The sequence below is a fragment of the Mastigoproctus giganteus genome, chromosome 8 (assembly GCF_048544385.1).
Source record: "Mastigoproctus giganteus isolate SK-2022 chromosome 8, ASM4854438v1, whole genome shotgun sequence".
NCBI lineage: Eukaryota > Metazoa > Arthropoda > Arachnida > Uropygi > Thelyphonidae > Mastigoproctus > Mastigoproctus giganteus.
The window spans coordinates 31,951,062-31,967,640 of record NC_143582.1 but is presented as its reverse complement, the minus strand read 5'-3'; the positions used below and the strand labels follow the sequence as shown (position 1 = coordinate 31,967,640).

Below are 16,579 nucleotides of genomic sequence, written 5' to 3'. Positions count from 1 at the left end.
GCCTATAGCACACTCCTACTCTCAATTTTGATCTCCCAATGCTTATGTCACACCAAACTGACTCGACACTGCACTGTCCAGTGATGTCGACTGGCTTCACTTCCTTGGATTTTATGTGTTTCTTAACTAATAGCATAACCCTCCTCCCTTCCTATCCTGTCTATCCTTTCTGTAGATTTATACTCCCCAAATTCCAGTTCTGCATTCCTTGTATCTGTGTGACACCACGTCTCTGATATCCCAACAATATCTGCATTTGATGCTTTGAGCAATACCTCAAATTCATCAAATTTATTTACCAAACTCCTAGCATTGGTGTACATGCAAGTATACATGCACCTGTTCTTTTTCTTAGCTACCCTAACACAACCCATGTGTTTACTTGTACCACAATGACTCCCAGAAGTCTCTGAAATATCCTGCATCTTGTTTTCCAGGCTTCTGCTCATTCCAATAGAAGCAGTGCAAGAATCACTTTCACTTCTGCCAGTGGCTACTGTTAATCTATTAGTCCTTGTATTCCCCAAAGCTAGCAGGTTTCCGACCCACCTAACTCTACCTTGATAGTATCAGCAAATATTCTTGCACCCTTTCTATTTAAGTGTATCCCATCCCTGTAGAAGCAGTCCCTTCTGTTAACAAGTATAGACCAGGCTGAAAAAAATTCTACCCCTTGAGCCTTGCACAATCTTTCCAGGGCCGAATTGATCGATAAGGCTCTCATCATATACTCCCTCCTATCGTGTCTGGCAGAATTGCAGACACTTTCATATTGACATATAAATATTGGCTTTTTATATTTGATATATTGATATATATTGACGTTTTATATATTGACTATAAATATTTGCAAATTTTAGTTTAATTTAGAATTTAAAATATTTAATGGTAAATCATGGTTTTCTATGGGGAAGGATATGGATGATATATAAGGATAATGAACGATATGGATGATATAAAAAGCATGAATTGATCCAAATATTTTAATGTAAGTTTAGTGCATTAACTGACATCAAGCTAAAGTAATTTTGGGTAGGTGAAAAAAAGCAAAAAAAAAAAAAAAAAATGCACTGGTTTAATTCACATTGAACATATTTTGTACTACTTCGAGCAGTCTTAAGAACTATGGCATCATTTTTAATTTTCTCAGAAAAACCTAAACAATTATCTTTAAAATTGAAGTCAGTCATTAGTTTGCTTGTTATGAGTGAAACTGAACATCCATTTCACCCATCCCCTCACTTAGAGTTCATTAAAAAAAAAAATCCTTTCTGAATTTGCTGAAATCCCTGGCTCTGAAAAACATACAAAATGACCTTGAAAATATTTGAAAGCTTAAAATCAACACTTTTCAAAATTAAATGCCAATGAATCAAAGTACTCGAGCAAGTTTTAAATTTTTCATTGGTTGACAGTTTCATAATTTGTTTTCAATACTGAAACTTCGTCAAAAAAATCATTCATATCCAACTTTAGTTTTTCTATTAATTTAAAATATTCTGCTACTTCAACAAATGAATCATAGTTAGGACAACCATTTTGAAAGCTTAATTTGCTGTGTTTCAAAAAAGGGGTATTTTTTGTTGGTTTGGGAGCCCTGCGCATGTGGGGCCTGAAGCATATGCCTGTGCGGAAATCTGCCACTGCCATTATGAGAAACAGGAATTGAAAAATGAAAATAAAGGACAAATTGCGTCCTTTCTTGTTTCAGTAAAGGACAAGGACAGTTTGGCTAAAATAAAGGATTGCCCTTCGAAATAAAGGATATCTGGCAACCTTACTCTTGGGTTACTGCTACCCATATGCAGTACTTTGCATTTGTCAATGTTAAAATTCAGTTGCTACTTCTCAGCCCATTTGCCCAGCTTATCTAGATCCAGTTGCAGATCTAGATCCAGTCATATTATTAAACTGTGATTATTGTCAATAATGTGGTTTTTGTGAACTGACTATTATAGTACAAGAAATATTTCCTTTTCTTCCTATTTTGTTTTTTCATATTCTCTTATTATAACATTCATAAATATACAGATTTGTTTGTAACATACATATGTTGTAAATATTAAATAATACTAAATTTTTTTATACACATATACCACATGTACCCCTCCAGTGCAACATACCCACAAAATTTATATTCTCTCCCTTGGTGCAAACATGCTGGATTCAACACTGCAACCATTCCTTTATCCACAGCAGCAATTTTCCCTTAATGCCACACTGCTCCAATTTGTATAACAGTCTTTTATGGGAAACAGTATCAAAAGCTTTCCTGAAATCCAAAGTATATGATATCAAAAGTATTTTTTGCATCCAGTTCCTTTGTTACTGAATCATAATATCCAATCAGATTGACCAGACAAGATCGTCCCTTAACAAATAAATCCATGCTGTGACTGCAGTATAATCACATTCCTGTCTAGATGGACTGGTATTATCTTTTAACTAGTGACTCCATTGTTTTCCGTAGAACTAAAGTTAAGCTAACAGATCTGTAATTACTTATGTCACCTTTTGATTTCTCTTTGTGAAATGGGGATATATTTGCACATCTACAGTCCATAGAGACCTCCCCTCAATCCAAAGACGCTCTCATAATTATGGTTAGGGGGTTTTCTTACCTCCTTTGCTGTCTCCCTTAATATAATTGGATAGATTCCATCCACCCCAGTTGCCCCTTTTATGTACATCTTCAAGAATTTCTCTTACATTTTACTTTCAGTTATCTTTCAGTTATCACAAATCATTTAGCTCCTTTTTAGAGTTTGATAAACTTCTAGCATCTCATTTCCTAAAGAATTCTTCATGTGTGAATGTACAGTATATGCAAAATATTCAGTTTGTCAGCAATCTGAGTAGGATCATCAACAGTTAGACCTTCAGCATCAAGTGGACCAATGTGATTCAAATCCTCCCTACTACTGTTAATATAAGCAACTACTGCCAGAGAATTTTCTTAATCTGCTTTAGCTTACTTAACCTTTGTGACTTGATTTCAGACTAGTTTCTATCTACCATAGGCTTCTGTATCATCTGACACTTCATATGCATCCTATGCATTTTATTTTCTCAGCCACAAGTATCATCATCTGACATCCATTTAGGTCTAAGCCTTGAACTGTATTTCTTAGTAGGAATGAAAAGCCTAGTAGCTTTTACAATCACTTTTCTGAATGTATCCCATTTAGAATTTGCTGTTGGTAACACCATTAGTTGGTTCCACTGTACAGAATTTAAAACTGTCTGAGACCACTGTAGTCTCCTTTATGAAAGCAAAAACCCTTCCCTTTACCCTTGATGCTAGTCACATCTTTAAGTAAATCCCACATCAGTACACTGTGATCACTGCCACCTAGTGGTTCTTTTAATAGCAGATCTTTAATGCATGAAGAATCACTGGTGATAATTAGATCAAGAATATTGCTCTTTCTTGTTGCTTCTCTAACATGCTGCTGTAGAAAACAGTCATCCAATAAATCCACAAAAGCCTTGCTAGTGTATGATTGACCAACCTACAAGTCTGACATAGCCGAGTGGCCAGGAGCACGCATGCACACGCTCTTTGAGTGGACCGGGGTTCAAGCCTGTGACTACTAAATACAATTAACATTTGTATTGAATAATTTATTGTAAACTCCACTGACCTGGTGGTTGTGCTGGAGTATGAACAAGAACATTTTTTAAGTTCCAGTCAATACCCGAAAAGTTAAAATCCTCCATTTTAAAACATTCTAATTTACTGGCCCACTCTATTTCTCTGTACAGATGTTTGTTGTACCATCACAGTCATTACACTCTCACTTAGTTTTGATTTCCCAGTGCTTATACCATACTGACTCAACGTTGTATTGGCCATGTTGACAGGATGCATAACTAAGAGCATAACTCCTCCCACCTCCTGTTCTGTCTATCTATCCTTTCTCTGTGGTGTATATGGATGTCAGTCCAGAAAGCATGGTATTGTATGAGTAATTAAATGAAAATGTCCTTTCTGTACATATCAGATACGTCCTTGATATCTGATATGTCCTTTCTGTACATATCAGATATCAGAGACGTGGTGTCACCCACCATGTTCAAACTCAGCATCCCTCGTGCCTGAGTGACACCACGTCTCTGATATCCCTACAATGTCTGAATTTGATGATTGATTAGTACTTCATTAAATTTATTTCCAATGCCCTAGCATTAGTGTACTTGCAAGTATACACGCACCTGTTCTTACTCTTAGTTACTCTAATACAGCCCATGTATTTACTTGATCTGTGATGGACCACAGCAGTGCTTGAAATTCCTTGATTGCTTTCCATGCTGCTGCTGCTGCTTGTTACAATAGAAGAAATGCAAGAACCATTCTCACCTCTGTTTGTGGCTCGAGTTAATCTATTACTCTGTTTATTCCACTAAGCTAGCAGTTTTCTCATGCTACCTCAGTTGCATCAAATATCCTTGTACTTCTATTTAAGTGTATCCCATCCCTGCCAAAACAGTTTCCCCTGTTAGCAAACACAGACCACATCAGTCTTACTCAGTCTCTCTAGGGATAAATTTATTGACAATGCACTCAACATGTACTCTCTCCTATTATGCCTGGACAGAATTGTAGACACGATATTTGATGGTGTGCTTGCTTTTTCTGGACAGCCCTGATATTTTTGTGTGCAGAAATTGCATTTATCAATGTTGAATAAAGATAGTTACAAAATGCAACTAATAACATTGAAAGGCACCACCTACATACCAACTAAATTAAAATTAAAATAAACATTTCAGAAATAAATAAATAAGCAGATGCCAACACTAAGGGAAACAGTCTTCTGCTTAAAATATGGCTTAACTGCTACCAGAAAGAAGCTGGGATATCCCCACTCCACTTAACTCAAAGGGAAAATACAGACACCCACTAGAAGAAAACATAAAAGAAAGAGAAGAAAGTTTTAGGGGAACCACAGTGACTACTTCTTCAAGAGCCTTAGGCCATGGGGAAATTTCTAAACACTCATTTCTCTCATGGCTTGCTAACAGCAAACTATGGACTCCAATACAAGCAATCAAGAAAGACAGACATGATAAGAGAAATAAATCCCAATAATTAAGAAACAACTAAAAACAATTGAAAGACAGAATGTAAATTAGATGCCAACACTCAAAAAATTATGCAAATATGCAATCTAATGTATACTAACTGAAATTAAACAAAAAACCACAAATTAACTACAAAATTAGATTAATTTGATATCAAACACAAACTTCATTCAAAGATGGAAAAATGCATATCAACAAAATTTTAATTTTGTTGGTATGCAGGTGGCAGTCACTTTTCAACATTATTAGTTGCAGTTTGTAACTATCCTTTTAATGTGGTATAATAGTATTTTAATTTCACAAGTCATTATTTGATCACACCACATTTTGTTTTCAACTTTAGATGAAAACATGATGTCACTGAATATGAAATGAGACATTTTTAGACAGACAGCAGGAAGAAAGCTCATTGTGACAGTAGTGGCATTTGAGGAGCAATACAGCATTTATAAGTACAATGTTCAACATGGGGTTTTACTGAAAAGAATGTGTATTTATTTTTGAACATCACCTTATATCCAAATCATTTTTAAATTAAGTAAATATCAATAGGCTTCTACCAAATAAAACAATCACTCATCATATTGGATTGCATTGCTAAATGAGGAGTGTGAATATAACTAGAAGTCAATAGTTTTATCAGAAGATAAGCTGCAGGAAGCTGAAGAAACACTTTTGAAATCTGGAAAATTTCTACCAAGCTTTGACAATGGTGTGATTTGCCATAAAGGAGTGCACATTGAGCCACAAGAAAGTTGAAGGTACGTAACATATTGAGTTTGGATGGCCTCCATAGCTGGCTGGTAAGGAGTGGGAGTGCAGTAGCACACGCAACTATTTTTTTATTTTATTTTTTCATCCAGGGTTAAATATTCCAGACAACCTATTTTTTTCAGTTGAAGCCTTTTAATAAAATTTTCTTGTATTGCAAACTGGTTTACATTTTAATTAGATAAATCTGTATAATATAAATATAAATTTATCCTTATATTAAAACACTACTAGGAATGGTGAAACAAGATTCTCTTAACCCTGAGTTAGGTGCACGGTCAAATTTTGATTTGATCCTGATGGTATTTTGGCAATACATGCATCAAAATACTCTGTCCACATATCTGAAACTCCTAATAGCTGTTTTTGAAAATGTTTTCTTTGAATTCTCCACTGAAAATTCCAAAAATGTCTGTTAATTGTCACACAATTAGGTAAAATCCATGATTAAGTTAAATATAATTGTGTACATGTTGACTGACATCTACCATGTACAGTTATTGATTGCAAGCTTGCATTGCTGGAATGTGCTCTCCTCCAATCGATAATTATCTCTGGCTTCCTGACATTCATACATCATCTGAAATCAAACTGTTGATGTACACACTTCACTTTTCATGCAGCAAGTGCTCCTAATTACTGACAGGCTGGTGTCTAATTGCAGTGTCTGTTGAAGTGCATGGTTTTTAAATTAGCATTTGCTCACCGACAGGACTAAAGAGAGTTTTAATTTAAAAACTTAAAAAATATTTTTTAATATAAAACATGGATTTTTCACAGTTATGTTCAGAAAAGATTGCTATAAGTTTCATTAAAAAATGAATTTTGAATTATTTCTTTGATGACTTCAAATTTTTGCATGGCTAACTCAGAATTAATTTATGAAATATCTAAATATAATCTCAATTATTTTAAGAGTCTGCTTTATTTCTTACCAATTTATGTATAGAATCAAAGTTTTTTTCCTGATATTTGGAGTTTTTACCAAATCAAAGAGTGTTCCACTTTTGGTTCTTTTTTCTTTCTCCTCCTAAAGTAAAGGTTAGTAAATTTAATGGACAGAAAGAAAATTCTTTTGATGATGTATAAAACAAATTAAATATTGTTTCCTTCAGTCTTCAAAGTAAATTTTATAATTCCTGTTATATAAGAAACAGAAGAGAAATTTACAAAACAATCTTGTAATGAAAAAATTAAACTTGAATATGGATATAATCATCTCAAGTAAAAAAAAGAAAAAAAAAGAAAAACAAAGCTGATGCTCTGAATGCTGCATTTGGGTACAAAACTCTATATCAGTAAATGAGTTTTTTTCAGAATAGAATGGCTTTATTTAGAGCTGCTTAACATAATGCAAAAACAAATAACATAAAAAATATCAATGCAAAAACAAATAACTGGTAAAATCAATTTTTACTTGCTTATAACGTCATTCCTAGAATATATTTGCCACACCTCATATATCAGAGCTGATGGAAATTATTTGTTCATTTATTTAGTACACTGACATTCGCACATATATGTGGTTTCTTTTAAGGACTCCTTAAAGCATTTAGGCAGGCAGTACTATATATAATGTATTTTTAATTATTAATTCTTTAAATTCAAATTTATTAAGCAAAATGATGAAAAAAAAAATGCCAACTCTCAGCAATACTAATTATTAAGTTCAAATTTATTAAGTAAATGATGGAAAAAAGAATAATGAATTATGAAAAAAAAAAAGAAATGTCAACTGTTAGCAATCTTTTCTAAGATTGGTCTGGACTATGCTTTGTATGCTTGGAATTGGCGCACCCAGGGTCCTGAGCTGGATATCATCATTCTTCTCTTCCCTTTCTACTTCTGACTCTCTCACCTCTTCCCTTTCTACTTCTGACTCTCTCTCTCTCTCTCTCTCTCTCTCTCTATCTCAGGGTAACTCAGGAATTTTTTTTGGCTGGTGCAGCATAAGCTTCAGGCTTCCTTGCACCATATGGCTAATAATAATAATAATAATAATTATACCAGTTGATCGAAGAAAGTGTACTGTACTACATGTACGAACCCCAGGCAGTACTAGAGACCCCAACCCACAAGCTATACTGGGACTGTGCTATAATAAAGAATAAGACAATCTTGCACAACAGACCGGACATAACCCTTGTGGACAAGAAGGAAAAGGCTACCTATCTGATCGACATAGCAATACCCAACACTGGCAACCTGCAGAAAACCCATGGGGAAAAAATCAGGAAGTACACGAACCTAAGACAGGAGATCAAAGAGATGTGGCATATGTAACAAGTAACGACCATCCCAGTCATCGTGTCAACCACAGGTATGGTGCCAAAGACCCTACATAACAGTCTAGCAGCAATAGGTCTCCCAGCGAACACCTACAATGAACTCCAGAAAGTGGCAATTAACACCTTTAGTTCCTCAACCAACAGTAACACCGGACATAACAACAACCACTCTGCGTACTTGGTAATAATACCAGTTATGAGGTGGAACCTCCCAATCAAGGAGAAATAATATAAGATAATAATAATTGTTTGCAGAACTTACTTGTGATTGTGTACACTTTTACAGCATGGATCAAAATGAACATTCACAATTCATGTATATGATGTGCAAACACCATTCTACCATTATTATTATTATTATTTTTTTTTTTTGCAAAAGACTGTTTGCATCTATAATACACTAGCACTCTGGATGAGTTAAAAAGCTAAAAATAACTTTCTGAACCTGGACTGAATATTTCTATATATTATACTTTTGACTATATAATATCGGTATGGATACACTAAAGTTAACCCATAAATTTGAACTATGTATGTACTGTAAAGGGCATCGTTTTAATAGTACCTCATATTGTGGGTGCCTTTGCAACGAGATAGCTGGTATTGCACTACTTCAAATAAATAACGCTTCTCTAGTAGAGAAAACTATTGTTATTTATTTTCAGAGGATACCACCACCCAGACGATCGTTTCGAGGCTAGTGGGCTTCATCATCAGCGGGCAGGCAGGTACCCTGGTAGTGCAACATGCCATTACAGTTGCAAAGTTATATCCACAATTTGAAAGATGCCAAAGGGTGTTGGAAATAATGTATTTGAAGACGAAATGCACAAGGCATAATCCTTATGGGTTTTGGTAATTAACTATATAATAACGGTGTAGATACACCATAGTTAACCCATAAATTTGAACTATGTATGTAGTGTAAAAGGCATCGTTTTAATAGTATCTCATATTGTGGGTACCTTCGCAACGAGATAGCTGGTATTGCACTACTTCAAATAAATAACACTTCTCTAGTAGAGAAGACTACTGTTATTTATTTTCAGAGGATATCACCACCCAGACGATAGTTTCGAAGCTAGTGAGCCGGCAGGTACCCTGGTACAATGCCTTTTACACTACATACATAGTTCAAATTTATGGGTTAACTATGGTGTATCTACACCGATATTATATAGTTAATTACCAAAACCCATAAGGATTATGCCTTGTGCATTTTGCCTTCAAATACATTATTTCCAATACCCCTTGGCATCTCTCATATTGTGGATATAACTTCGAAACTGTGATGGCATGTTGCACTAGCAGGGTACCTGCCCGCCCACTAGCTTCGAAACGATTGTCTGGGTTGTGGTATCCTCTGAAAATAAATAACAATAGTCTTCTCTACTAGAGAAGCGTTATTTATTTGAAGTAATGCAAGACCAGCTATCTCGTGAAGGCACCCACAATATGAGATACTATAAAAACGATGCCTTTTACACTACATACATAGTTCAAATTTATGGGTTAACTATGGTGTATCTACACCAATATTATATAGTTAATTACCAAAACCCATAAGGATTATGCTTTGTGCATTTCGTCTTCAAATACATTATACTTTTGAGTAAATACAAATAGAAAAAAGTTGTCCAAGAAAATGGAAGTAAGGAGAATAAATGATGTAGAAAAGCTAGTTATGCATATTTGAAGTTGAGTTATAAATGGGGAGCTGGGTGCACATGTTTACAATGATTAAGAGAAAAGAGATGGACAGAATTATATATGTCTTGGGAAGAAGAGTGCCTATGAAAATATCTGTAGAAAAGGTATGCAGCAGAAACCGAACATCTGTGTGGAAGGGAATGGAGTGAATTTGAGAGAGGAATTGATAACTAACTATTTTCTTTTAGATAGAGCCAAAGAGTTTTAGAAACATGGGGCACCTCCCAAGATATGGGAATAATATTCAATGATAAAACACATTTTAGATTTGTGCATAGTTAACAGCCATTCAAGAGAAAACTAATGCAGAGATAGAAAGCCTAGTTTTTCTAATGTAGAGAAAGCAATGTTTGTGTGCTAAGCAATGATTTTGTTTATTTTTATTTTTTATTTATGTGTTTGTTGATTGATCTATTGTTTGTTGATCTATTTTAATTTTGTATGTGTGTTATGAAATTTATTGTAAATAAGTCAATAGCTTGTAGTAGAATATCACCCCATCTTAAAAATGCTTTATAGTATTGGAAGTTATGGTTACTTTTCACTGATTTTTTTACAATCAGTGAAATGCCTTTTTTGTGTAATGATAAGCAGTTGCTTTTTTTATTTTTTACTCTTCAATTATAGTTGATTGAAGTTATTGTTTTTCACATGCAAACTTTTTGGAGCTTATGCAGAAGAAGCTGCTACATGTGAATGTTCCTGAATAATTATTATTTTTTTATTTTCAGGTTGTTAATGTTATGTCTACCTTACATTTTAATTTTATACCCATAGTTGCAGTTAATTTTTTTATATACATGCCTTTTTGTAATTTTCTTAAAATAATTTTCAAATAAAATGCGCTTAACATACAGACCCCACCTTCTCTAACAAAAAGTAAAAGGAAAATTAAATTTGCTGGTTATTTTTTATGTTATTTGGTTTTTAGGAGCATTAGTAACTAAGGCCATATTGCTCCGGGGATATGCTGTGGTCATTCCCTGACCTTTCCGCATTCTCCATATTTTGGTGGTCACGGGCTTGAACCTCGGTCTAATCAAGAAGTGTGTGCTATGCACTGCTGCTCCTGCCCACCTGGCTACAGAGGTGCCGAAATTTGCTGGTAGGAAAGTTTAATTTTAACTTTTGCTTTAGTATTTGTCTTAGTATTTCACTGCTTCAATAAAGGTTACTCCTCTGTGGTTTCATGTCTCCTTCATCCCCCACAAAGCTACTTCTTTTATCATCTGTTTCATATTCAGCAGCAATGTAGTGGAAACAGCCAGAATGCTAGAGCCAATAAAAACATTCCTACTGGACAAACAGAAGACAGTTTTTAAAGCTTTGGAAATTGCATCAAGTCTTTTTGATTTGATTTAAATTATGAATCTCAGTGTATGTTTCTTGCATTTTACATTGATCATAATCAATAATAAAAAAATATATTATTCCTATTTCTGATTATCTATCTAGGATCAGTAGATGCAATCCTACTCACAGTACTGCAAGTGCACTCTTTCTAATGAGGTGGAATGCAATTAAAACAATTGACAGAGCAGTGGTACTATTTTTAAATAAATAACAATATACTCTTTGTCAAAAGTATTTGAAAGTATCTCGATGTTACCTCGACAGCACAACTTGGTAACAGTGGCATTAATATTTTCAATATGCCTGTTGTTTCTTTTGGCAGCCTGCAGCATTACTTACATGATATATATCAACTCATTGATGATAAAAATGTGACTGCTTATAAGAGAGCTAACATCGTGTTATGTATGACTTTCATCTTTTTGCATGCTTAGAAGAGTAAAGAGAACACAAAATTTCTACTATTTTTCATAAATTCCATTTAAAAGTAGAAAAAGAATAAATTCTCTTTTACATGCAAATAGAAAAAAGTGAAATGTATACAAATATCATTAAAAATCAGCTATGACTATACAGCAAAATGGACTAAAATTTACTCTGTAATTTCAATGAATAAAATCTGAAGCATTATATGCTTACTTTATGGATTTACAAATAACTATAATTTTTAATATATTATTAAATTTAGAATGTTACCTCTTCCATTCGATAGCACAACTTGGTGATAGTGGCATCAATATTTTCAACATGCCTGTTGTTTCTTTTGGCAGCCTGCATCAATACTTTCTTGACTTCCTCATGCTTTTTATGGATTAGTAGCCAGCGTGGAGATTCAGGAATAAACCTCATTACAGAAAAAGTGTTGACATTGATTTATTAATGTAACTGTACACAACAATAACAATATTCAAGTAATTTAAAACAGGCTTCTCTACTTAATTTTCATACAGTACAATTATATAATTATAGTATATGAACAATTGATGAGGGGATAAACATCTGAATAGTTGCCTTGGGTGCAAAATTATATCATCCTGTCTCTGGGCATTGACCTTCAAAAAGAGCCATTTGAGAAACAGGTGAAATTCATGCCAAATGGTTTGACATATAGGCTATGTGATTTGTCTTTTGTAGTGCAAACTTTTGTTTGCTTCCCTTACACATTCCTTGACATTAAATTTGCCACTCTGGCATGACACTAGGTCAGAGGAAGTTACACCCTATCATTACTTAATCATTTTTGACAATGAATGCAATCATAATTGATTTAGAAGTCATGTGGGCTCAAACCACAGTCAACTGAATGAAATACATGTACTGTCACTCTCTTCCTGGTAGTTAGCTGATAAATAACTTGGCTTTGAAAAAGAGAGAATAAGCACCTTGGCCATGATAGTATAATTGAGAATTATTAGTATTAATATTAGTAGTGGTAGTTGACACAACGAAGCAAGCTTATACATTATCGGCCAAAAAAAAAAAACAAAAAACAAACTCATCTGTACATCCTTCTAACAATTTGTCTAAACCTTCCTTAACTTTATTAAAAGTATCCACTTCCATTACACTAGATGGAAATTTGTTCCAACAATCATCCTCTTGCTGAAAGAAAATTTTTACACATCCATCCTGCAACCATCTTATTATTATTAGCGCTTGGGTTGCGGTTGTGACACGGACACACTTAAATAGCCTCTATATAACCATCTTGATGAATAACAACCAACTTAGTATATGAACAAGATCATATACTGAGTCAGTTGTTATTCATCATGGTTACTCCATTTTCACATTCCAGTTCAGGAAATCCTAACACTATGAAGTTGAGTTTCTGAAAAAGTTTGCTATAAGTTTGTGAAGAGAACATACTGTAGTTTCATAATAATCTCAAGTACAAAGCTAGATTTCCTTTGTGGTGGGGTGAAATCTGGATTTATGTGCCTACCCTCAACTGAAGGGGAGAGCTGCAGATATGCTTAGATTTTACTTCCAAAGTCCTGCCAATGTGGATCCCTTCTAATCCCTTAAGCCCCAGGAAACTATACCCTTTGCTCAGTGGTGGGATTCAAATAATTTAACAACTGGTTCGCTGCCCTAATGACTGTTCTAAGTATAAAAAAACTATATACCGAAAGGTAGTTTATTATTTCATGCAGTTAATACTTAAATAAGAACAATAAAAGAGGTCCACAAAACTAGATTATGTTATAAGAAAGAGTTTTAAAATATTAATGAAAAAATATTAAATAATACCTGACAAAAAACAATAAAACTGTTATTTAAGATATTTCCATATTGCTTCTTGATTGGCGTCCTCACTTGCAATTTTCTTCACTTTTATCCTAGCATCATCGGCTGAGTGATTTATCCTTAACCATCTTTTCACTGTAGGAGTAGGATCCCATTCCTTTAGAGGTAGGCCAATTAGACTAATAGTCATTGTGTTTGATATATTAGAAACAGTTAGGCGACTTCATTTCTCTGAACATATTATGTTCATCTTTGAAAAACCCCTTTTCGCTTCTGCTGAACTTACAGCAATTGTTCTGACAATATTTTTAGCTCTTTGAACACTTTCAGGAATTGCATAATTCTGGGAATTTGTTAAAACGTTTTCCACGAAATCTCGATAATCATTAATATCAATTTGGTAATTAAAAATGTCATTAAATATGAGCAATTGTTCTTCAGCTGCTTTCCATGGAACTAGTACTTCTTCAATATTCTAGTAATCTGGCTCCAAAAAATTGAGAAATTGTAATTTATTCCTATCTTGAAATTGGCTACAACTTGCTTTAAATGTTCACAATCCATCAGTCTTTTTTTCAAATTCGTTACGATGTTTTCTAAAAGTCTTTCCCGAGGAAGCCCGACAAATCAATGATTTTCTACAAATTTTATATTTTTGAAGGTTTCTGAAGTAATTAATTCATCAACTTTTTTTTCGTATGGACCCTTTTCCTTTCCAAGCATTTGAAATGGTTTAATAGATCTTATCACGAGTTTTTCAGCCTTTATTATGTCTATATTTCTTTGCAGTGCATTTGAAAGAAGAGAAATTTCGTTTAAAATATCAATCATCAATGCCAAATCAGTTATTAAATATATATTTTCAAGACGGGCAGCCATACCTATACTTTTTATTTGAATAAAAATAGTGATGTAGCGCTGGATAAGCGCGCCACACAGCTAGGGTTGACCTTAAACTACAGGCAGCCCATCTTGGTCCCAAAACCCTACCAACCTTTATAATTTCAATTCCAAGTTGTTCGGGTATTTTGGAAAGTTCAATTTGGTTCTTATTGGATTGATGAAAAATAGTATATATCTTATCAATAAATATTTTAAAATGATTTACTTGCTTTATTCCCTTTATCGAATCATCTAAAACAAGATGGAGGCTATGATTTAAACAGTGCCATTTTATTATGTTTGGAAACTCTTTCGCAATCCTAGTGCTCACTCCAGATTTTCTCCCAAGCATAACGCTGGCACCATCAGAGCAAAATCCTATTAAATTTTTTTCTAGGTAGTTCTTAGTAAGCCCAACATTATTTAAACTTTCCATAACTGAAGAACATATTGTCTCTGCATTCTTGTTTTTCCAATTCAACTAGTTCAACGAAAATTGTTGATGTAACTGAATCCTCAACTTTTAAGAAAAGTATAATAACTGGTTTGCAGGATATCATTGAAGCTTCGTAAATAATCAAACATATTTTCAGATTATTTTCAATAATTTTATTAAATATTTCTTTTTTAATTTACTTTGCAATGAAATCAACTACTTTCACAGCAGTTTTACAAGAATGTAATCCTATTCCCATATCTAATCCATTTTTAATTTGCACTTCTATCTCATATTCTGTCTGAAAACGGTTTACGTCTTTTTGCCAGGCTGTAAATTGTATTAAATATTCTACAAGTAACACTTAAATATTTTTCATTCATCGTATCTATTACTTTTGTTATTGAATCCTGCTCACATTGTTTTAAGTTCTCTTTACAAATGTTATGAGCTTTTGATGAAAAATGTTCTTTCATTTTTTTCCTTCAAGAAGCTTGTTGTACCTCTTTATTTTTCTCTGATGCCTCAATCTGAAAACATTTCCATTCTTTTGACACATGAACACTTTTCTCTTTTATAAAGGCATATTTTGTACAATACTCGCAACCTAACTTTTTGTTAAAAATTACCAGTCCGTCATATTTTTCTTTAAAATTGTTATATTGTTGCATTGTCCAGCATTCAGGAAGATTATTTTAAATTTTGGAGTTGTTATTTCAGTAATTGACGTGCTGCTTTATTCAAGTTGGAGTGGTCATGCTTGTGACTGTTTTGTACCATCCAAGGCCAATTCTGATTTTGGTTTCTTATTGAAAAAATCTGTCAAACTGTTGCCTTTTCATCCTTTTAAGGGCTACTGCAAAAAATTTTAAAAATGTTTTATTTTAATATATTATAGAACGGATATGTGCCTATATATCTGAATATTTTTACTGGTCATATCATAAACTTTTATAAACAAAGCACTGTGCTTATACCATTGATAAACATCAGTCAGAACATACATTTTCTTCATTTTATCGATACTAAACGAAAATTTCTTGCTGAATCAATAAATGGCATAGGCTATGCAGATTAAATACGATAGAATAATGTGTACGACAAACCTGTTTGTCACAGGAAAGTCGTGATAAAAACTTCTTAATTACCACATGCACACTGGCATAAGGATTCCAACATGGAAGAACATTCTTCCACGGCTTCCGAAATGGGCGATAAGATAACCCTTGAAATCTATATTTCTATTGGTTCGTTGTGTCCTAGCTTCCTATTGTTTTTATTGATCGGGGAACACCAACACACTCATAATATCTCGTGTGAATTTACAAAGCTGAAACAAATGACAGTGTGTCACCCCCTGGTTGTTTGGCACCTTTTCTCTTTATGTTATATGTTTGTTTACTTAAGTAACAAACGCGAGGGAATAAAAATGTAGTATTTCATCAAAGGTATAATGAGTTTTATGAAATGAATAAATAAATATTACAAGCATAGTTCCGTCTAATTTTTTTCACCTATGGACGGAATGAACATTACTATGGGCACTTGGAATACGCTGTTGCGTAGATGAACGTTAAAAAGAGTAAGGAATGTAAATTTGTGATTTCCACATTGGGTGGCTGCCCAGGCGCCCACCTTAGAGAGAACCCTGATCACAGGTACCATTTTAACAACCAGTTCACCGAACTCAACAAAAAATTAGGTATAGGTTCTACTGAACCGGCTGAATCCCACCACTGCCTTTGCTCCTTTCATACTTGTGTCTTGTTTACATGGTACAAATATGATATATTATCACAATTAT

At 33.8% G+C, this 16,579-nt stretch overlaps 1 protein-coding gene across 1 annotated transcript in view; it reads right to left on the bottom strand.

The window, feature by feature from the left end:
* The window catches only part of LOC150081422 (organic cation transporter protein-like), a 65,866-nt gene that overhangs the window by 14,401 nt on the left and 34,886 nt on the right, over nucleotides 1–16,579 (bottom strand). The window contains exons 6-7 of the mRNA XM_090379286.1: nucleotides 11,904–12,051; nucleotides 6,792–6,886 (exon numbers count right to left, since the gene is read on the bottom strand). Of these exons, the coding sequence (XP_090235412.1) occupies nucleotides 6,792–6,886; nucleotides 11,904–12,051 (243 nt within the window). The remainder of the gene's footprint in view (nucleotides 1–6,791; nucleotides 6,887–11,903; nucleotides 12,052–16,579) is intronic.